At 48.8% G+C, this 20,681-nt stretch overlaps 8 protein-coding genes across 8 annotated transcripts; 4 read left to right on the top strand and 4 right to left on the bottom strand.

Moving 5' to 3' along the window:
• Positions 1-120: 120 nt before the first annotated feature.
• Positions 121-5,090, bottom strand: BU24DRAFT_441012 (uncharacterized protein). Its single transcript, XM_033530406.1, has 2 exons — positions 1,610-5,090; positions 121-1,554 (listed from the first exon to the last, which is right to left on the bottom strand). Exons 1-2 carry the CDS (start codon positions 4,943-4,945, stop codon positions 370-372), a joined length of 4,521 nt encoding a protein of 1,506 aa, XP_033386803.1. The 5' UTR covers positions 4,946-5,090; the 3' UTR covers positions 121-369.
• A 283-nt stretch (positions 5,091-5,373) lies between these two features.
• On the bottom strand, positions 5,374-6,937 carry BU24DRAFT_491424 (uncharacterized protein). The gene is made up of 3 exons (XM_033533794.1): positions 6,428-6,937; positions 6,038-6,375; positions 5,374-5,985 (listed from the first exon to the last, which is right to left on the bottom strand). Exons 1-3 carry the CDS (start codon positions 6,901-6,903, stop codon positions 5,543-5,545), a joined length of 1,257 nt encoding a protein of 418 aa, XP_033386804.1. The 5' UTR covers positions 6,904-6,937; the 3' UTR covers positions 5,374-5,542.
• Positions 6,938-7,129: 192 nt separating this feature from the next.
• BU24DRAFT_408373 (uncharacterized protein) lies at positions 7,130-9,230 on the top strand (the record flags this gene model as incomplete). Its single annotated transcript, XM_033525855.1, has 3 exons — positions 7,130-7,175; positions 7,241-7,794; positions 7,851-9,230. The coding sequence occupies 3 exons, from the start codon at positions 7,130-7,132 to the stop codon at positions 9,228-9,230; spliced, it is 1,980 nt and encodes a 659-aa protein (XP_033386805.1).
• A 760-nt stretch (positions 9,231-9,990) lies between these two features.
• Positions 9,991-11,658, top strand: BU24DRAFT_491426 (uncharacterized protein; the record flags this gene model as incomplete). Its single annotated transcript, XM_033533795.1, has 1 exon — positions 9,991-11,658. The coding sequence occupies one exon, from the start codon at positions 9,991-9,993 to the stop codon at positions 11,656-11,658; it is 1,668 nt and encodes a 555-aa protein (XP_033386806.1).
• A 388-nt stretch (positions 11,659-12,046) lies between these two features.
• BU24DRAFT_368998 (uncharacterized protein) lies at positions 12,047-14,581 on the top strand. The gene is made up of 2 exons (XM_033524386.1): positions 12,047-13,309; positions 13,374-14,581. Exons 1-2 carry the CDS (start codon positions 12,168-12,170, stop codon positions 14,194-14,196), a joined length of 1,965 nt encoding a protein of 654 aa, XP_033386807.1. The 5' UTR covers positions 12,047-12,167; the 3' UTR covers positions 14,197-14,581.
• Positions 14,582-15,266: 685 nt separating this feature from the next.
• On the top strand, positions 15,267-16,153 carry BU24DRAFT_171553 (uncharacterized protein). The gene has a single exon (XM_033521516.1). The coding sequence runs from the start codon at positions 15,350-15,352 to the stop codon at positions 15,800-15,802; it is 453 nt and encodes a 150-aa protein (XP_033386808.1). The 5' UTR covers positions 15,267-15,349; the 3' UTR covers positions 15,803-16,153.
• Positions 16,154-16,504: 351 nt separating this feature from the next.
• Positions 16,505-17,581, bottom strand: BU24DRAFT_344028 (uncharacterized protein; the record flags this gene model as incomplete). Its single annotated transcript, XM_033523391.1, has 2 exons — positions 16,505-16,628; positions 16,680-17,581. The coding sequence occupies 2 exons, from the start codon at positions 17,579-17,581 to the stop codon at positions 16,505-16,507; spliced, it is 1,026 nt and encodes a 341-aa protein (XP_033386809.1).
• A 1,314-nt stretch (positions 17,582-18,895) lies between these two features.
• BU24DRAFT_432833 (uncharacterized protein) lies at positions 18,896-20,239 on the bottom strand (the record flags this gene model as incomplete). The annotated part of the gene is made up of 6 exons (XM_033529940.1): positions 18,896-19,087; positions 19,169-19,309; positions 19,412-19,629; positions 19,684-19,855; positions 19,920-20,060; positions 20,174-20,239. The coding sequence occupies 6 exons, from the start codon at positions 20,237-20,239 to the stop codon at positions 18,896-18,898; spliced, it is 930 nt and encodes a 309-aa protein (XP_033386810.1).
• Positions 20,240-20,681: the final 442 nt, after the last annotated feature.

Below are 20,681 nucleotides of genomic sequence, written 5' to 3' on the forward strand. Positions count from 1 at the left end.
AAAGGTAGATTCGGTGCCAAATTTGATCTTAAGCGCGCTTTGTCCACCATGCTTCTCACACTTGGGTCAAACGGGCACACAGAGTATTTCAGCGTCAGAGTCCGTTGTTAAATTCACAATATCGTTCCAGACTATGGTTGGTCAAATAGAACCTTTCCAATTCAAAAGGCACCAGGGCCTCACTTGCTGATTACGAGGTATTCTTTATGGGCCAGTTACAAGTCCACACCCTCCTTTCCTTCACCAACATTGCCGTGTTTTCCACCATATTGCGCCTGAAAGGTCCAGCCATGATGATATACGCTTCCAAAGTAACGCTAAACAAGAACACGCTCGATAGAATGAAAATCGATCCAAGAGCACAACGTACTAATACACCTCGTCGTCGCCCATTCCTCTTGCGCTGCCACCTGCCACGCTCTGTCTACCGCTTACACTACCCTCATCGCCATTCCTTCCACGCTCACGTTCAAGTTGACCGCGAAGTTCTGCATTTTCCTCGACCTTTTGCTCGAGTCTTTTTCGTGCTCCGCTCCGGTCTAATAAACGAGCTTCCCTCTCTGCCTTGAGGCGCCTTTCTAGTTCTTTGAGTCTGTGAATCCACTTTTGCTCGCTCGGCTGTAGCCCACTTGCTTGTGGATATGGGTGGTCGGGTTGACTCATGCCTTCAACAGCAGAAGTAGAGTGGTGGCGTAGCAGGGTCTGTGCCATGCTCGCACGCTTGGAGAGGCTCGGAGATACGGATTGTGCATTGGTAGATTCAGCAATGCTCCGTGTATCGGTCGAGATTTGGCGCAAGGTCTGAATTTCTGTCTTGAGCGTCTTGTTTTCGCTACGCAGCTTACTCAACTCTCCTGTGCTGACATCGACCATGCCTCCGCGGATGGTGCTGGGGCGTCCAATAGATTGTCTTTGCGCAATCACAATCTTCTCAAGCTGATCAAGTCGCTTAACACGGAGATCCAGAGTATGTTCAAGTGTCTGATAATCACGAAGAAGATCTTTCTCCATGCCGCGAATCCTCTGGCGGAAATTGCCAATGATTCCTTCCACTGTCTTTACAGCCAGAATAATATTTTTGTTAAACCCTGTGAGGTTTTTGGAGATTAGTTCCATGGACGTCAGTTCCCCATTGATAACGGCGTGATTACGTGACCACTCAGCACCACAGAGTGTTGAGAGGCGGTTCCAGAGGGCGTAGAGCAGGTTGTTTCGCTCGATTAGCTGGTCCTTGTACTGGGTTTCGAGAGCTATAAGCTTGCGGCGATCCTGACTTCTTAGCGTCTCCAGCTCGAGAACCCTAGTCTCATGCTGTTGAATTGATCGTGACACCGACTGATGACCTCGCTTTGCAGTTTCCCATGTGGCTTGGTCTTGACGGCGCGCTGCACGTTCACGCTCAAGAAGGTCAGAGAGACGACGACTTTCTAATCCAGTGCTCTCCAACAGTGTATCGCGAGCCTTCAAAAGCCTGTCCTTTTCGGCCAAGTCAGTTCGCGTATCTGTAAGCTCCTGCACGGTTGTGTCAAGATCACGTTGCAGCTTCGTGATGTCCTGGAACATTAATGTTAGTAAATCATCAAGTGCAACCATAGTCAGGTCGTGGTACCTTAAGAAGGCTGGACCTTGTGCCATTGAGGTTTCCAAGAGCTTCGCGAAGGTTGTTTTCAAGTTCATCCAAACGTTGCTTCCAAGTGGTTGCTTCGACTTCCTTGCCTGAAAGGCTCTTTCGCAATTTCCTGTTGTCCTCCTTGAGCTTAGTTAATTGTGAGTTGAGGTCACTGATGATCTTTTCGACCTCTTGCTTCTCTTGATTCTCGAGAATATCGCGTTGACGCCGCTCCTCTGCCAGACGCTCCTCGAGTTCTTGGAAGCGTTCTTTCTCATCTTGAATGGTGGTGTGCGCGATGTTGAGTGATGCTTCTAGTTCGCCAATCTTGATCTTGTCGCTCTCTTGCTCTTCTCGCAAGAAGTCAATCTCGCCTTGGCAAGATTCGAGCTGCACCTCGAGGCGTTCATTCTTGGACTTCTCGTCTGACAAGAACTTATCTTGTTTGCCCAGCTCTTGGTTTGCATCGATGAGCTCAGCCTCGAGATTCTGGATCTTTCTCAAGCTTGCACTCTGATCGTCTTCAAGTTGTACAAGGCTTTCGCTTACATTCTTCATCTCCTGTTGCAATGCATTGAAGTCCTCGTTCAGATTCTCAAGATCAGTCACAAGTCGATTACACTCCTGCTCTTTCTGATCAATTTCGCCTTCCAGTCTCTGTATAGTCTGGAGAGCCTGCTGTCTAAGCTCCTCACACTCTTGTTCCTTGTCCTCGAGAAGCTCGAGAGCTTCATCTCGCTCACTCTGCAGAGCTTGTAGGTCTTGCGTTTGGGCTTCTAGCTCATTGTCGAGTTCCCTGACTTTACTTTCCGCCTGCTCTAGCAAATCAAGGTGTCCATTCAATTGATCATCGAGTTCTTTGTAATGTAGCTTCGTCTGAGAGAGTTCGTCACGAAGTGCGGCATACTTACTTTCATATTCGTCACGCTCGGCATCGCTCAAATGTGTTGCACGCGTGCCACCGCTTGCTCGGGATAGTGGTCTCTGGTTGTTGCGAGATATTGACCTTTCAAAGATGCTATCACCAGCAACGGACCCAACATCCCCTCGGCGAGCCGTAAGCTTCAAGCTTTCTATTTCTTGCTGCAGGCGCTCTCTTTCTCTATTTCGAGACGTAAGCATGGAAGTCTGGGCACCTAGATCGCGTCGTAGCTCGGCATTTTCACCGCGAAGTTGCTCTACAACCGTGCTGGAGGCCCCAGTCGCAGATGATGGTCTTATTTGGTCGTGCATATCGGATCCAGTATTTGAATGTGACGTGTATGTGGTCAGTAAGTTCCGACGGGTCACGTTGACCGTGTTCTTGACACTATGATTTGCCGCTGAATGCTGTTGCGCTTGTTGCGCCGATTCCCTTAAGCGTTGAACTTCTTCTCGGAGTTGCTCAGATTCGGCTTCGACGCGCTCTCGCCTTGCTCGCTCATCCTTAAGTTCCTCTTTCCACATGCTCATGGCCTCATTGATACCGGCGGAAGGTTCTGAAGAGTTCCTATCCCCCATTGACTTAATGTACTCGGCCATACGGCGCTTCTCGATCTCCTTGTTCAAGCTTTCTTGCTGCAGCTCCTCGACAAGCACTTCGGTTGATTCCAGACGTTCTCGTAGGAAATATATCTCTTCTTCCAATTCAGCCTGTTTAGACGATTGGTCGCTTTTTTCGTCATCAGAACCACTTGTTGTGTCCTTGGTTGTTCCCTCTTGTTGCGTATTTAGTTTACGCTCGAGTTCTCGCACTTTCTTGCGCAGTGACTGATTTTCCTTCTTCTCGTTGGCTAGATCGGTCTGCAGCTGCACGTTTTTCGAGATCATGTCCTTCACACCTTCATCCGATCGATTCTGGAGAGCCTGATCGAGGAAATGGATTTTCAACTTTAGATCGAAGTTTTCTTTGCTAAGCTTATCAATCTTGCTATTTTGCTCTTTGAGCGTAAGATTGTGTTTGCTGCGTGTGAAAGGCGTGGCTGTCTGTCGTTTTTCGGGAGACCGGGAGTACTTTTCGCGGTATTCGCGAGCGACAGTATCAGGTACTTGGATATCCTGGACGTGCCTGGCAATAACGGTATCCGTAGGCGCTGCGACTCTGATCACAGGAGTTCCTGGTGTAGCAGGAGGGGTGCTGGAATTCGGTGCTTCTTCTTCAAGCGGGCCCAAAGAAGAGTCCGGGTGCAAGAGGTACCCGGATAGCGAATTGGAGCTGATACTTCTTGTCTTGTCCCACTGTGGAGTAGCATCACTATATCCTGATACTGATGATGCAATGCTACCGAGACTTGGTAACCTTGATAAGCCAATGCTGCTCCTACTTTGGCCACTCGACCGCGGTACTGCACCTCCACTCTGCAATGCATAGTCAGCGCTGAGACTGGTATTACTTCCCCCATCTGCCGAGATGTCGGAATTGTTTGTTAATGACGAGACGGAGGATCGGTGGCTTGAGTGTCGATCTTGAAGAAAGCTGGGACGTTTTGTGGACTTCTTTGTGGTTGAAACGAGAGGCGATGGTTTTGCTGTTTCTGTGAGCGAAGAATCGCCCGCCATTTGGGAGAAATCCGGAGCTTTGACGGTTGATGCGCTTGAGGTGGGCCGTTGGGTATGCTCCTCCTTCTGGCGCTCTGCTCCTGGAACTGCTTGCCCAATATCCTCCTCGCTCTGTGATGGCATGTTTTGTTCAGGGCCAGCTGCGGACGCTGCTCTTGAGATATTCCGTTTTGCCGCTTCGGCTGATGGCGATGATGGAATAGTGTCTGTCGAAGTCGTCGTGAAGGAACCATCCTGGGGGTCTGCTTCAAGATCCAGTTTTCGAACAGCTGGTGTCTTGTAAGCATCCGCAGGGGTAGGCGGCTCGTTTGACAACAAAGACGAGTCTTGCGCGGAAGTTCCTTCGTCAGGAGCAGAAGACATAGTACCTTCCTCTTCTACAGCTGCACGGGAAGCGGAACGTGTATTGCCTGGCGAGCCTCCGAATAGATAAGTGTCATCCGCCCCTTGTTGGGCTTTGGGGCCCGATGCTTGGATTACTGAAGGCTCGGGCAGAAAACTTGATTCCAGGTCCATCAACTGGCGGTCCATTTCCCGGTCTAGCAATGCGCTCCCGTCGCTTTGTATTTGGCTGTCCTCTTCTTGCAACTGCAGGAAGCTTTCATTATCCTCGGCTGGTAAAGGAGGGAGGTCAGAGTCGGCAAGATCGAAAGACTGCACGTCTTCGGACTCCGATATGTCTTTTGGTACATCTTGAGCAATCGCGGCTTCAGCAGGTATTGATGAGGAAGGGTCGGTCTCGGTAGGTTGTGTTTGCGCTCCCTCGACGGTCGAGGGAAGCGGTTCGTCGCTAGCCATGGATCCGTAGGTGGGTCAATCAATGGATTGGATGGTGATCGCTTGGAATGCAAAGGTACCGACGTTGCCTTAAAAGCATATTCGACTCGTCTGGAGAATTCAGTAGGCGTAAGGCGCATGCGACCAAAGGCTTGTGGTGTTGTTATGGCCGTGCCGTTGAGACTTTCCCTCTTCGCTGGCAGACCAAACACGCGCTAGGAACGAAATGCCCCTACCACTGCACGTAACGTGTTTATCGTCCGTGCGCGACTGTCATAGGAAACTACGGCAGGCACAAGCGCGACGCTAAAACGCGCTTAATGTACTCTTCACTCTAATCCGACCTTGTTGTCCTTCATCTTCACCGTCTTCCCATTTCACACACTGAGGTGAACGGATAATTTAAAAATCTTCGAGACGATGATTTCGTATGCGAGGTTTCTCTTACAAGATATACAAACATGTTTTGAATTTCAATGGGACACCTAATTCGGTCCTACTCATTAACACGAATCCCCCCGTCATGCTTCTGAACGACCGAGCTACCATCTGCTCAGTATCTCTCCTGTGGATATAACGCCAAATGTGCATCCTACTGGTATCAAATGCATGCATGTATTACGAACTTCCTGCAGCTTCAGCCGCTCTCTTCCGATCTTTCTTCGCCTTCTTCTCTTCCTTCTTCTTTATTTCCTCCGCAGTCTTATGCTTTTTGTGCTTTTTGCTAGGTGCTTCTGACGGTCCATTTGCCCCTTCATGCTTACGCTTCTCTGGCTTCTTCAATATTTGACTGCCATTCGAGACTACAAGTCCAGGTGTCCTTGTGGGCCTTTCAGTTTCGTCATCTGAAGATCCTATTGTACCTGGCTCGTCATCGCCAAAACCAGAATGCCAGTATCGCATCCTGAGACCTTTCACTTGAGGCCGCGGAGCGCGAATTGTGCTACTAGTTATGCTTCTAGTGGCTTCCGATCCTGTGCTGGGGTTCGTCTGCTTCGTTGTGATGTTAGGGAGGTGAAGGACTTGTTGTAGATGGAAGGTCTGTGTGATGGGCATGGAAACTGTTCGTATGTTAGGTTGCTTGTAACACTGGATCATGAAGAGGCAACTGACCTGCTTTAAATCCGTCAGGACGAGGAATCAAAACCGCACGCTGAACTTCCTCGCCCTCTCCACGACGAACAAGCCCATAATCTGACCCTTTATGCTTCAAGATCGCTTTGCCCTTCAAAGCATCGTCCATCGCCAATTGTTCCAACTGCGCAACTGATATGTCAACAGGAGCTGATATGTGCCAAATCTGCTTCCCTTCCAGATTTTCGAAGACTTTGGATGCATTCGAAGTAGCCTTAAGTGGGGTGGGTATGGCATTGAAGCCTTTTGGAGGGTTGTAAGGCTGCGCTGGCCGGAATTCAACCGTATGAGACTGCTGTGGTGGCTGTTGCGAAGTCCTGAATAATCGTGTTAGTTTAAGTATGTGAGAGTTCTGGAGGAGCGGCGCACAAATTCTCTATATTCCGCACCGTTGCTGGAGCTGTCTCGTTCTCTGACTCTTCCGAGGAGCTGTCTGAGTCATCCTCACTCGAACTTGAGTCTGATTGCTCAACTGTCCCAGTATTTTCCACGCCCTTCTGCTGAGGTACTTCTTCTGCCGTCTCATCGCTCTCCGAGCTACTACTAGTTGTAGTCAAGTCATTCGTCACGACCTTTTTAGGCGCGGAAATTGGCGTAGGCGGGGGAACCTTGGTTTTCTTCGAGACTCCGTTGGGCTTGTGTACTCCTATTTTGGCGGGTGATTTGGGATCTGTTCGCTTGTTGCCAGCCTTCTTCTTCGCTGGTTGCTCTGTCGCAGACTCGTCACTGCTTTCTACGAATTCCTGACTCTTGAAAGATCCTTTCTGTGGAACTTTGGCAGACGCGTTCTTCTTGCTCGCCGTGGAGCCCGGCAGTGGGATTGGGGTACGCTGGCTTTTACTCATTGCGATTGTCGTATAGTAAAGGCGCTGGGCGCGGTGCTCCGTTTGGTTATGAACTTTTTTGCGGAGCGATTTTCTGCCATTTTTGACCGCCCATAGCTCTGGCTCTTGGCGTCGCGCTAGTACCAATTCTGTCACTTGGAGAGAAAAAGAGCGGAATTCTGGGGGACAATTTCTCTTGCATTCAAATCTCGAGATACTTTCCAGTAATAGATGATTTTGTGCCGACATGCCAGAGAAAAGGAAGCGTAATAATGATTCAGTCTCTGCACAGGGTGCGTCGGGTACCTCTATACATCTACTGGCATTTTATTCATCAAGTACTGACATGTGTTTATAGGCACTGGGGAGGACAATGTCAAACCAATGAGCGCTGTCGCTGCAGCAAAATTGAGGGCTCTTCAACCTGAAATTGCAGATGCCGTACAGGAGTCTATCGATATATCTCCAAGTCCTCTGGTAGATCCTGAGCCATCTGATTTCGATGACAATGAAAGTTCCACATCCGATGATGGTCTTCGCAGTGTGCAACTCTGCACTTGGCGTTACGGTCAAGACCATATTTCGTCTGAAACTGAGAGTGAACTCACCGTTTTCTTACAGAGAAACGCTACCATATCTATGATTGGATGTTTCGATCTTGTCGTACTTAGGGGAGCAATCAATGTAAATGGTGCCAATTTATCGGCAACCGGCAAGGAGGTACCTCAGGTTCATCGCATTTATGTGCCATCAATATCTCCCATAACCGTTATCAGAGGATTGGACACTAGAAACGAGGTCCGATTCCTAGATTGTGAAGAGGCAGTACCACTTTCCGATTTGAGTCCACTGTTTGCCAACATTTGGAATGCAAGCACCTCACTCAAAAACCGAAAGAGATCATTCTCCTTGGTGCGTAAAATTCAAACATTTGTATACTATCACAGTCGTACTAACTAGTGAATAAGATCACTGATTCCGACGCCGACCCATGGAATCGACCTATAGCACCTGAGCTTGCGCCTGAGGACTGGTTACGGCAAATTGAGGAGTGTGCAAACAACCCATCAACTATCCTTGTTGGAGGAATGCCAACATCAGGCAAATCCATGTTTGCTCGAAGACTCATTAATCGATGTTTAACAGGTCTGGGAAAGAGTGCACGTGCGATGTCAGCTGTGTATTTCTTGGACCTTGATCCGAACAAACCAGAGTATGGTCCCCATGGACAGATCTCCCTTGCGTTAATCTGCGAACTTAATCTTGGGCCGTCTTTTACACGCCCTAGTCCAGAGAATGAGTCCTCTGAAAACTTCAACAAGATACTCCATGCTCATTCGGTTCCTACGAATGATCTCTTCAACTACTGGTCGTACTTCATCGCATGCGTTAAACACCTCTTTCGGGTGTACACGGATGCGCAACGTCAGCAACCTGCTCCACTGATTGTCAACACGCCTGGATCGATATTCTCAATCGATGTTACGTTGTTCATCGATGTTCTTGCCCAAATCAAACCTCGTCAAGTGGTTCTCACAGGCGATCTTGAAGCAATTGACGAGTTGAACGCTGCGAGATTGGACGCTGTTGACACATTCTCTCGTAAGAGTGGCATTACGGTCAGCCATATTCCAGCACAGTACAGCGTGAACAAACTCTCCCACTCAGAGGCTCAACTTCGCAGCATGCATATGCTTTCATACTTCCATTGTACTGGACGTTCCCAATCGGATCCCCGTCAGTTTACATTCAATTCGAAGTCAATCTCTTCTATGACACCGTGGGAGTTTTGCTACGAAGAGACGAGCTATGCACAACAAACATTCATTGGCATACTGTCCATGGGCGAATATATTGAGCCCAGCCGACTCTCACACGTGCTTAACGGTTCTCTTGTAAAATTGGTGGAGACAGAAGACGAGAGTATCATTGCGCTGTCCAACAAGCTTCCTCGAACACAGAAATACCGTCTACCATACTTCCAAGGCAATTCCGATGGCATGGTTGCTCCGCCTGAGCCGGCAACTTCTCGGGTCGTATGTACTGCGCTTTTGAGGGCCTGGGATCCCGAGAACCGGATTGCGCAACTTCTCATTCCGAAATCGCTTGAAAGAGCGATTCGTCGGTTGAATCCGGAGAAAACGGTGCTAATCTCTGGTTGTTGTGACCATCCAGAGTGGGCGTATACTGAGCATGATTATTATCGCTTGTTGCGTCGCGAGGATCAAGTCTCGGCCACTACAACAGTGCTGCAGCAATCGCAATCGCCATGGGTGATGCCGGCCTCGACCATCAAAAACATGGGGTATATGAACACGACGCGACGCGTCCGGAAGTTCCAGCAATAGGAAACTCAACTTCAGCTGACCTACAATACGAGATACGAGGTCTCAAAATTTGGATGCTGGAAACGAGGGGCAGCAGTGCCAAGCACTTTACAGTGGCAGCCTGCATATTGTGTGTAGCGAGCAACTCGACTAAGCCCTGAATGTGAGCCTTCATTATGGGGGTAGTTTTAAGGTATCAGGACTTACCCGCAGTTTGATACATTCGAGCTGCTGTTGTCTGAGGCGCAGCTTATCTCGAGGAACGCGCCCTCCTACTCCGTACACCGCGGCGGTGTCTTTTAGCCACGGGGGCTGGTTGTCACTTTATCAGCTTCACTCGATCAGTGAATTGCCGGTCAACTACTTGAGCATCGGGCCCAGATACATCCGAAAACATTCCCACACCTGACCAAGGCCTGCGGTGTGCACTGCCGTCTTCGGTTCGAAAGCTACACATAACTATGTAAAATGCGTGGGGTAGCTATCATATGGAACGAAACATACGCGCTCTCTTTGCCGAGAGGTTGTTTAGGCTGCACAGATAAGAACATGGTCACACGCCCAATGTTATATCAAGTGGCTGTCTATGCCATCGCCTACGCCACAATGTAGGGTGTGATGCGACAGCCTCACTCTATCAAGCATACATATTTAATTATAGCCAAAGGCTCACGTCGTACATAGAATACCACACATACCCTCATTCGTCCAGAATCCATATACCACATCCATACATCATACATTCGAATTTATCGCAGCGCGAGGGGTCACGAATCCTACGATGCTGCATGCCTGCAGAATTTCACTCGGAATTATTGTCACACTTTTACTAGTCCAGTCATCTATAGGGCAGAAAGGGAATGCCAACTTCTCCAGTTTATGCGAAGATGTTCGCAAGGAGATGATATTGAGAGACCCTTCTCTCGAGAACAATACGAATTTAGAATGCAGATCATCCTACGAGTTGGAGAAGCCACCTGCACTGAGCATTTCCATATCTGTTTCGGAATGCCTCGAGCGCTGTCCAGGCTACGAAGCATCTAAACACAATGTTCTAAATCAGTGGATTGGGCCCCTCGTCGGTTTCCTCCTACCTGCTTTGGCTTTCGTCATCTCGATCCCTCGGCCCATTCGTCTACCTCGTCATGAACGATGGTTCGCAGCGCGCAAGCTGGTTGCATATTCTTGGCTGGTCCTCGCCATGGGTCTGATGTTATTAGATATCTTGTTCTGGATCATTGCCGTTTTCGCCTTTGCCGGACCACTCGTTGCCGGCTCTATCCACGAAGCATTTGTCGACCATATGGTTCTTGGATATGCTGAGAAGAACATTTCAAGTGATCCGAGCACTGCGCTACTAGCGATATCCTTCACACTTGTGGGCAGTCTACAGCCACATGAAGGTGACCTATCGGGGAATATCTACGCTTACATCCTGGATTCTCCATTTGGAAAACAGAAGCTCCGTAGCCTACTGGCGTTGCTCCCGTCATATGGTGCCCGAGTTGGCGTCCCGATCGTTTTCTATCTTGGTGCATACGCCTACGCACTTTTTGACGCGAAATCAAAGCTTGGAGATAACGACACCGCACACGCCGTAGCCTTTGGTCTGTGGTACGGAGTTGTTGTCATTGTCGCAATCGTCAGTTCTGCTGTGCTTGGAATCGACAATCCCGCAAGCCTGGAGGCCATTCTCTCAGAGAATATCGAACTCGAGCCATTTCTTGCTTCCGAGAACAGCGAAGCACTGAAATCGCCATCTCGCTCTTCCGAACCCAAGTCGTACCATTTCCACTCATCAATATTTCGCACGGTGTGGTTATGGGAACGCGCGCGAGTGTTCCAAGAATGGAGTCGCAAGAACTCAGTGGATGCATCAGTTTCCGCATATATCAAAGCAAGCACTCCTCGCGTTATAAGTGGACTCCTCGCATCTGTCTTAATCGCACTCCCTTGCGCTGGTGCATGTTGGATCTCTTATTCCACACCCATGGTGGGATTCGGGTGCCGGTCCACGGTTCACCTTATCTATGCTACTTCGCAAATCATATTGATCCTCGTTTGGTGGTTGTATTATTCCTCACCTACCCGCATTCTTGCAAAGCAAAAGGGCAAGAATTGTACAGAATCAGCGATTGCCGTCTATGCCTTAGCCGCGATGGCACTGGCGGCTGCGATAATCTCATCCATAGGCGGTACCATTATGCAACTAGTTGGGGTCTTCAAAAATTGTATCTGCAAAGCAAGTTTGAAGTACCTACTCCCAGGCTCAAGGGCGGGAGGAATGGTCTCCCTAGCGAATGACATGCAAGAGCATAGAGACAATGCGCGGTGGTGGATCATCGTAGGAAGCATAGGCGTAGCTTTTGTTGGTCTTGTTGCAGTGGCTAGTTGGGCATATCAGACAAGAGTTAGACAAAGATGCCTGGCTTTAATCAATCGGCTTTGATGGCATCACCGGTGGTTTCTCATTTTTGTTTTCCGGCTATATACCATTTATTGCATTCCACTTACATTAGTTCGCTCTGAAATTTCGAAATAGACTTTCCCAATGTCCTTCTTGTCATAACTCTATTGTGTTTTGTGGACTATGCTTTGTCCTCTTCAGTGTCGATGGATTGACTGGCCGTGCTTCAACCTCGGATTCGCTGTTACGCTATGCAAATGTATTTGATAATAAACCAATCAATGGATTTCAAGAGCCTCATCAAATCTGTATGAGCATCTACATGTAATCCCAAAATGATCATGGAGTGAATGTGGGAAGGAGTTTCTTGGCAGCGCTAACCCCGAAATGTGTATCGTGGCTGCACCTCACTTCTTCTGCGGCTCGATGACTCCAACAGATTCACCACATAAACCACGCGGAAGCATCTAAAAGGACCTTTAGAACAGTTCATACAGCTGTAATTATCATCTACGTCGATTGCCTCGATTTTCAGCGACATCGTTCTATCAATGGCGGGGCTGCCACCGTTTACGTCATTTCCTACTGCAGAAGTCCGCAACGTTATTCTTCCCACACAGTGGGACTTGTACGTGGAGTCAACTACTTCTTTGACTGACCTTTATCTCCAATCGAGTGACCAAGACTTCCTGTCCGCCGTACAACATGGAACTAGCCTTCAGGATTTTCTCACCAGCTTTTTCCATGAGTTGGCTAGGAACCCTACGTTGTCGCCTAGTTTGTTACCATTGCGGCGGAAAGCCTTCGTATTGCTCCATAGGATTTGGTCCTCGAACACTGTTCCTACAAATCTCTTAGAATGGTCCTTCGTGTCAAATGTTTGTCGAAGTTACCCCAAGAATGAACAACGTCGCTCGCTTTTAAAACTTATTTGGAGCCGGGAAGGCAGCAGGCTAGAGAAGTCCTTGCAACTAGCAAAAGATTCGGCAATCAAGTTATTGGACTCGAAGAACCCAGACAATGTAGAGAATATTCTAGATTCTCTTGGTCCCTTATTGAAATATTCTACAGAGGCTGGAGAATTTATGCTCACTGGATCCGATTTCTTCGATTCCCTGGGTTCGGCGTATCCAAAGGTTTCCCCAAACATCCAAAGGAAACTCGTGATAACAGCATACTTAGGACTCACGTCACTTGTAAATGGACCAAAGCCCAAATTCTCACTATTATCGGATTATCTTTATGGACTCAAAACCAGCGCGGAGCAAGCACAGAAGAGAAAAGAGACAGAAAAGACTTACGTAGCCGACCTTGTTACGAATACACCTCTTGTAGAAAGGATCAGAGCTGCATCTAGTGGGACTGAGGGTGCACGATTGAAGAACATAGTCTCATCTCTCGCTACTTATCATCAGGAGGGAATCGCCCGCCCCAAAAAGATTATCCGTCGCAAAGTTGATAAAGGCAAGGGCAAAGCTACGGGTGAAGAACATAACAACGAAGGGTTTGGAGAATTCCATGTCCACCGTATGAGCTTGGTCACTCAAGTACAGGATCTTTTCCCAGATCTTGGCCCTGGATTTGTGATCAAGCTGCTAGATGAATACAACGATAATGTTGAACTGGTCACTGCGCATCTACTGGAAGACTCTTTACCCCCACACCTTGCAACTGCAGATCGCAGCGAGCCATTGTGAGTTTAGACATGATTCCCCTGAAGCCTCATGCTACCTTTGAGCGGTCACTGACTTTTCCAGGCCACAAACTTCGACACCAGCCTACTCACATTTACCACCTCGGTCGACACCACCTCCAGCTTATGAGCGCCGCAATAAGTACGACAACGATGAGCTGGATAATCTCACGGTGGACACGTCTCGCCTGCATATTGGCCGCAAGAATCAGCAACTCACTGCTGACAACATTCTGTCCGACCGTAGCAATGCACCCAAGAAATCATCAATCCTGGCTGCTCTTGCAGCCTTTGACTTAGATGATGATGAGCGTGACGACACATATGACGTCGAGGATGTTGGTGGTACGATTGACTCTGCAGCTCCTGGACCCGACGGAGCGGATGCGGACCTTCAAGACAAGAACGAGGAGGCACTGTTCAGGGCCTTTGCCATGTCGGCAGATGTTTTCGGTCGAGATGCAGAGACGAGGAGAGGAAAGGCCAGGGCTATCCTCAAGAGTGAAACAGGAATGACGGATGAGGCCATTGAGGGCTGGGCTGTCATGATGACCCGCGAACCCAGGCGTCTTCGTCGTTTAGAGGCAAAATATGCAACCTTCTCCGGCCAACAACGAGAGCTAGCATCAACAGCTTACAGAGGAAGCCCTGCCGAGTCAGGAGATGAAGGAAAGAGCGACGCCCAACGCGGGGGAAGGGGCGGTCATTCCGGGAGAGGCCGCGGACGGGGGAGAGGGCGAGGTGGTGGAAATGTTGCAGGCTCGAATGAGGAAAAATCCACGCAAGTATCACGGCAGAGGAAGGAAGCAAACAAAGGAAGCCGTGCAAATCACAATCGCAGGGACCAACGAGCACGCAAGATGGCTCGAGGCGGACTTGCAGGTTGATACCGACATTGCATGCTGTATCTCTCACGATAGCCCTGGACTTATGGTCACTAAGTGGTGGTACCCTAGCTGAGGAAATGTCATGTTTGGCATCTTATGCGAGGAGGAGTAAGGCTCCCCAAATGCTGCATTTGATGATCTCGGGTTTTGGAAGCACCGAAACTATATCCCAAAGATGTGCTTGCCTTTCGGCCGTAGGACTACGTAGTGTAAGAGTTCACAGGAATGTTAACTCACCACGGTGTGCCGTAAGTTCCTACAGCTTACAAGATGATAGCTGCCCATCGGCCGTACGCTTTGGGAAAATGCCCCATAAAAGGATGTTGAAACAGGGGTCATATCAGATGGATCCAATGCAGTCAGAACGTAATACAGACTAACTCCCATGTTCCCAAGTCGTGCCCATGCTCTTCGTACCGTTCTCTTGTACGGGGTATTCTGTAACTGCCTTACTCAATCGCGGGTTACCCATTTAGCAACGATTGTTACCATAGTCAAGATTGCCTCCCTTTAAGGGTAATAAAGCAATGCTTCGTTGAGACGTGCGATGACGACGATTCCTGCTCATGAACCTATCTATCTGGACAGCATCCACTGACAAGGCGCCGCGTTCCCGATGCCGTACTCACATCTCTAACTAAACTTCTTACTGTACCACGTATGCATATCCATTCGTTCATGTTCCCCCGCGCTACTTTCTAACCCGCTCTACTCTGTGCCGTCCCCGTAAAGATCCCCCCGGCAAGTAACACAACGACTACAAGTACATACATACAATGTTCGTTCTCATCCCGCGATGTAACCTCGACGCCGTAGGTATGGTTTTCCAGGTAGGGGCATCATGAACCAAAAGTCCCACGCACACCGACGGAGCAATCCAGGCCATCCGAATGAGGGAAGGTTAAGCGAAGGGTTCCCAGGGCCGTTGCGGCTTCTTCGCAAAAGCTGCGCGCTGATTGGTGGGTAACTTGGATTTGTTAGACGAGGGCCTGGAGGGTTGGAAAGCAAGGGTAAGCGATAGTGCAAGAGGTTAAATGATCGTTGCTTCCATGGGAGCTGCTTGAGAACGTTGGTAAACTCGTATGTACACTCCAAATCCTCACTATGATATCCTACTTTGAGGTGCATTTTGAATGGCGTCCACTGTATACGAATGCTAGTTACATCAAGCGAAGCTGCATTGACATGGGATCTTCACCGAAACCCTGAGAAAGATGTTCATAGTTCGAAAAGGGCAATCCGTTCGTTTGAGAAAATGGGTTTATGCAGAGGAAAACGCGAAGTGCTGATCGCCAGGAACCGCACGCGACAATGGGTGTTGGGCTCGGTTTCTAGAACGTGTGATACTTGTTGGTTTCCAAGGTTTTGGCCTGGACAAGGGCTTGGTCCAGCAATGGTAACGAATTCGCCTTGCTCTGTTCGCTTAGTATCGTTATCGGAGTGGTTCGGTAAGCTTGCCGAAGAATCTGTAGGGCGGTGTAGGCCGAGACGAGATTGTGTACGGAGTATATACAGCGTAGGGTCTTGTTTGTTCATTGTGTCAAAAGGTTTTCAGCATCGCTCAAGAGGGGTTCTATCGTCAAATCTAGCAACATGTTCCAATTGATTTAGGTATAACTTCGTCATTAAAATAGCAACCGTTTGCTCGGGCCGTGACTTGACTGATACCATGAGAAAACACTGGGCTTTCGTGAAGCAGGCATGGCTGTTCCACAAGAAATATCCAATATTCAAGCCCCTGGATTCAGTGTAAAAGATAAAAGATATGAAATAGAAATAAATGGCATAGCTTCATTAATTTCACCTTGTACGCGTTTCGCCAAATATGCATATATCCAACCCAACGCAGTACCCTGTGCTCCGCGCTAAGTGATTCCTTGTTCAAAAGTCATTGCTGTCCTTGAAGATATACCGAAGTCATATGAGATAATTCCCGCTCGCAAAACGCCACAATCCTCCAGGCCTTAAAACATGGGTGAAAAAAAAAAACCGAAAATCGTGCATGTACTATGCATAAGGGACACAATACGATAGAGACGTGACGAGCGGAACGCGTGGATCGTGTGACGATACCGGTGTTAGAGCTGGGGAAGGTATTGCGCCTCTGCCCGCCGGTAAGTGGCGCCCACAGAATAGGGAAAATGACCGGGCGCCACATAAGCCCGGAAACGCCACCGCGACAGAGCCTTGTGTCTCCAAAGGCTGATAGAGAGTTCTTCGTGCCAAATGAGTTTGACAGGCCTTACAGGTGACTGCTTGGCAGCTTGACTTCCTCAAAGCACAGTATAATGAAATAGGTTGTGGAATTTTACAACTCTGCAAGCTCGCGAAGTGCGTCTGACAAGGACCGTCGAGCCACAAGTTCGTCGGTGTTGAGGTGCGATCGGTAGTGATGTGCAACTATTTGGACTGTTGCTCGATATATTTCGTATCTTACAAGAAGAATTAGCGTAAGGTATCAAAGTGAATAGAGGGGGGCTCACAGCAACATTCTAGCATGGGTTCCTCGATCCCGAGCTGGATACTCTCCAAACCCTTCGAAGAAAGCTGCACTGCCATTGAAAATACCGTCGGTCATGAGAGGGTCACCCCAAATGACATTAGAGAAGCCAACCAATCCGGTGATATGCATGTTCTGCGGATCAACGAGGACATTTTGAGGGTCACATACATCGAGAGCTACAAGACGAGGTTCTTTAACCTCGTTCAAGTAGTCACTATGTTGACCCACAAAGTATCGTATGCTCTCGTAAGGCATGGTGACAACCATATCCTCGGCATCCCGGAGAACAGACTCAAGAAGAGAGAGGAAGGCATCTCGCCACGAGTGATACCCCTTTTTTGAGAATACCCGATGAGTGAGTCCATACTGCGTGGCCGACAACGCAGTCAGGCTCTTCACAGCATGACCCAACGCTCTGTCGATACTTCGACGCTGGCTCGATGTGATGTGGTCCAGAAGCTCTGACAGTCGTCTACCGGGCAGATGGCTCATCAAGAGAAAGGGCGAACCCAAATGACCATTATTGTGATCAAACTTGATCACTTGTGGGACTGAGAGTTGAGTGTATTCTCGAAGGGTCTCTAATGTCTTGAGTTGTGTTTCCAAAGCGTGTTTCTCGCATCGTAATAGACGGGTATTGTAGGTTGGAGGACATTTCATGACAAGGGAAGTGCCATCAACCAGCCTTATGAGATAAACCTGGTGAAGGCGACCTTGGAGACGCTCCACTTGTTGGACCTTGATCTGCGAGGACCGAAAGACATTTCGAACGACCTTTTGAATCGCCGAAAAGTCTGGAGTTGAAGGCGTCGACATTGCGGCAAGTGGGGTTGATGCTATGGAAGCATTAACAGCATGGCCGCCGCGTCTGCCTTGGCTCATGGTGACTACGGGGTAGACAGCAACTTCTAGTGGTGGAAGATGCATTTCGATGGAATCTGAGGGGAGAATGCTCGTCGTCGGTAGTAGGAATTGGTAGCAGTCAAGCGGCCCAGTCAACTGGCTGTCTGGAAATGATGGACCCATCGTGTAGTTGTGTCTTTAATAGATAATTTGGGGAGCACGCCAGAACGATCTTTCAAAATGAATAGCTTTCCAGACCACTCACGCACATGAAAGGATTGGTGGTCTTGATGATGGAGGCGTTCGTCAGGAGGAGCACTCGTAATATGATCCCGAGCATGACCGAACAAGATGAAAGAGATGTATTGATATGGACGTGTTCCGACTCCGACTGCAGCTTTGCCAACACAGAGGATGGGTATTGATTATGTTGGAGTTTCGAGCAGGCTTTTGGGTGCGCCACACCACATATGTCAGGTGCATCTGGGGGGCTAGGGCAATGGGGTCAGTAAAGGATTCGTATCATGCATGCAAGAGGCTCTGACAAGCGCCGCCTGTGTAGCGAAATGACTGTCTCGTCCGGTATGGCAATTGAACAAACCATCGAGGGGCGTCAGTAGATGTTAAGCGGCGGCGTAAAGATTCGTCTAGGATAGCCCGTTGGAGGCAAGCGGAAGCAGTATAGTGTCGGTTACGGGATACAATGATTGGATCTTCGCCTGTTGGAACAAAGGTGGACGAGCGTCATGATCGAAACGAACGTCGAGATGAAAGCTTGCTGACGGCAGGTGGTAATAGTACGCGAGAGCGAATCAACATTATTGGAATGATTGTCTATTTCCGATGAATCAAAGTTTCGCGATCAGCGCAGGGAATCTGGAACAAGGGTAAGCGGAGCAAGCTTCAACCCACGATCACACCGTCTCTTCATACGCAACGCCAACGCCAACGCCAGCAACAGCACCAGCGCCAACGCCAACGCCAATGCCAACCCACCGCGGTCCGCAGGCCGTCTTTTCGTCACCTTCGCCAAGTACTAGACTGATAGCCACCTCGTACGCCTTACGAGCGTTTCTCACCACCCGTTCGTTCGGAGACGACATCTAGTAGGCGCACTATAACTGTCAAGCCGCTCCTCCGGGTATGTCCATGGTGCCAATCTTGCGGCAAGGTCGCACTGCATACATACTCTTGCTTCGCATGAATACGCCTGCAGATGCGACTATCGGTTATAATGGCATCGTCTTCGGGACCCGACTAGGAATTCTGTAGTGGCTTGAGATCTTACACAATGCAATATATGATATTCTCAAAAGCTAACAGCTGACGGAAGACGTTTCAGCCGGCATCATGTTAGGCATCCTCCTTTATCTCGAAAGTACCTCTGCTTCCTGGATCTGCCTGCCTCGGCTTCTCGATATTGCCTTCCTCTTTCGACTGCTTGGTTGTCGAGGCGTCTTGCTCTGTAAATCCGTGAAGTTCTTCAAGATTATATCTTTTGAGCTGATCGTAATCAGCGCCAACTACGCTCATACCCAAAATGTTCTTGAAGGCGATTAGCATTTGAGACATCAGCACAGGAAGTGTTTAAGCATCTCTGGTATGCAGAAATCATAGGCCTCGTACCTGATAGACTTCCACGAGGATGAGTAGGTCATAATTGGAGAGATCAACCTTGTGGCCTGGGCCGACGGCGGCTGCGACTTTCTTGATGAGCTTATCTCTCGTGAACTCTTTGTTATTCCGGATAGACGTCCGTATAGCAAACTGCCATTTCAATATTCTCATTAGCAAGATCTCATTGGTTCGGAAAAGTCATAATCCATGCTCATCGAGATCGAGACAGATGGACTCGCCCATTTTACGTACCTTTTTGGATCCTTTGCCTTCACCGTGGAAGTGGGGGGCAAGGACTGCTTCTGCAACTGCATCCAGTCCCCTTTCTGTTGCTTTGTCTGTCGCTGTAATTGGGGTAAGTCTTTTCACAAACCGGCAAAGCTTTTGCTCGACTCCATCTGCAGCATCTTTACATATCGTGTTGATGAATGATACCGGCTCAACAGGCTGCCGAGTCTTGAAGAAGATTACTAGACAACATCAACAAACAAGTCCTTCGCGCAGGATTGGATTGATACGCTTACAGCACTGTGTCTCTAGCCTGACTGATGTGAATAGAGAACCTCCAGAAGGTTTACGTATGGCATCAAGCTCCTTGTTGATTTCGGCCTCGATATCACCCCCACCCTCCTCATCAGAGCTGTCCTTCTCGGCCTCACCACTCACTGAGTCAACTCCATAAAGCTTCAAAGCATACTGCTGAGAGTCAATACACATCGTTTACTATCGAGGAAGAAGCAATTATTTTTATTTGGCTTACTTCATGGAAAAGATCACGTAGTTCGGCCACCGACTTTCCTTCTTTCTTCATGGCGCACGTCGCCCAGATGCCTGTATCGCCCGGTTGAATTCCCCGTGGCTCTGCAGCATCTCTCCTCGGCATGGACCATTGCTTTTTGCCCTATTCAAAAAAATAAATTAAAACACGGGTCAAGTAGAAATCCAGGGCGAGAAAAGAACAGTAAGGCCAAGACAGCCATTCCGAGCATTTTCGGACGTTACACCAGCACTCACTTTTTGCCTTTTGCTATTTCCATCGACCCGAGATCTTGGATCAGCCTTCCTCTTCTTACTGTCCATTGTGTCGGTGATGGCGTTGGGATTATGCAAGAAATCGTGGGATACTTCGGCGATGATGAGTTGTGGACGACGGTTCAATGAGAAGATTGGGAAAAGAAATACGCTATGCCACAATTGACTAGTTGACTTGGCAATCATTATCCAGCTCCTCCAATTAACTAACTCTCCTTGATGTTTCTCCGCGATTTGTGTCACTTCGATAATTTCTTCTGATACACATGAGACGCGTCACACCCATTCTGATGGCTTAGAAGGGTCATTCCTGGCTGCTGGATTGATTAGGCGTTCGTCTTGCTACAAAATGTCCTCCGGGATTGGCAGCATTGCCTCGTCTTGGGGTATTTGCCATGTAGTCGAGCCTATTTTTTAAGATATGCGATATGCATTTGCCTATTAGGGGTCTAAAACATTGAACAAAGCCAAGTCGGCGTGGTGTAGACGG

The sequence above is a fragment of the Aaosphaeria arxii genome (assembly GCF_010015735.1).
Source record: "Aaosphaeria arxii CBS 175.79 unplaced genomic scaffold BU24scaffold_3, whole genome shotgun sequence".
Classification (NCBI taxonomy): domain Eukaryota; kingdom Fungi; phylum Ascomycota; class Dothideomycetes; order Pleosporales; genus Aaosphaeria; species Aaosphaeria arxii.

Coding starts and splice junctions, on each gene's coding strand:
- BU24DRAFT_441012 (XM_033530406.1), bottom strand. CDS start 4,945: ATGGCTAGCGACGAACCGCTTCCCTCGACCGTCGAGGGAGCGCAAACA. Junction 1,555..1,609: donor CAAGGTCCAGCCTTCTTAAG/GTACCACGACCT, acceptor TTAATGTTCCAG/GACATCACGAAGCTGCAACG.
- BU24DRAFT_491424 (XM_033533794.1), bottom strand. CDS start 6,903: ATGAGTAAAAGCCAGCGTACCCCAATCCCACTGCCGGGCTCCACGGCG. Junction 6,376..6,427: donor GTGCGGAATATAGAGAATTT/GTGCGCCGCTCC, acceptor ACGATTATTCAG/GACTTCGCAACAGCCACCAC. Junction 5,986..6,037: donor TCCTGACGGATTTAAAGCAG/GTCAGTTGCCTC, acceptor ACATACGAACAG/TTTCCATGCCCATCACACAG.
- BU24DRAFT_368998 (XM_033524386.1), top strand. CDS start 12,168: ATGGCGGGGCTGCCACCGTTTACGTCATTTCCTACTGCAGAAGTCCGC. Junction 13,310..13,373: donor GCAGATCGCAGCGAGCCATT/GTGAGTTTAGAC, acceptor TGACTTTTCCAG/GCCACAAACTTCGACACCAG.
- BU24DRAFT_171553 (XM_033521516.1), top strand. CDS start 15,350: ATGCTAGTTACATCAAGCGAAGCTGCATTGACATGGGATCTTCACCGA.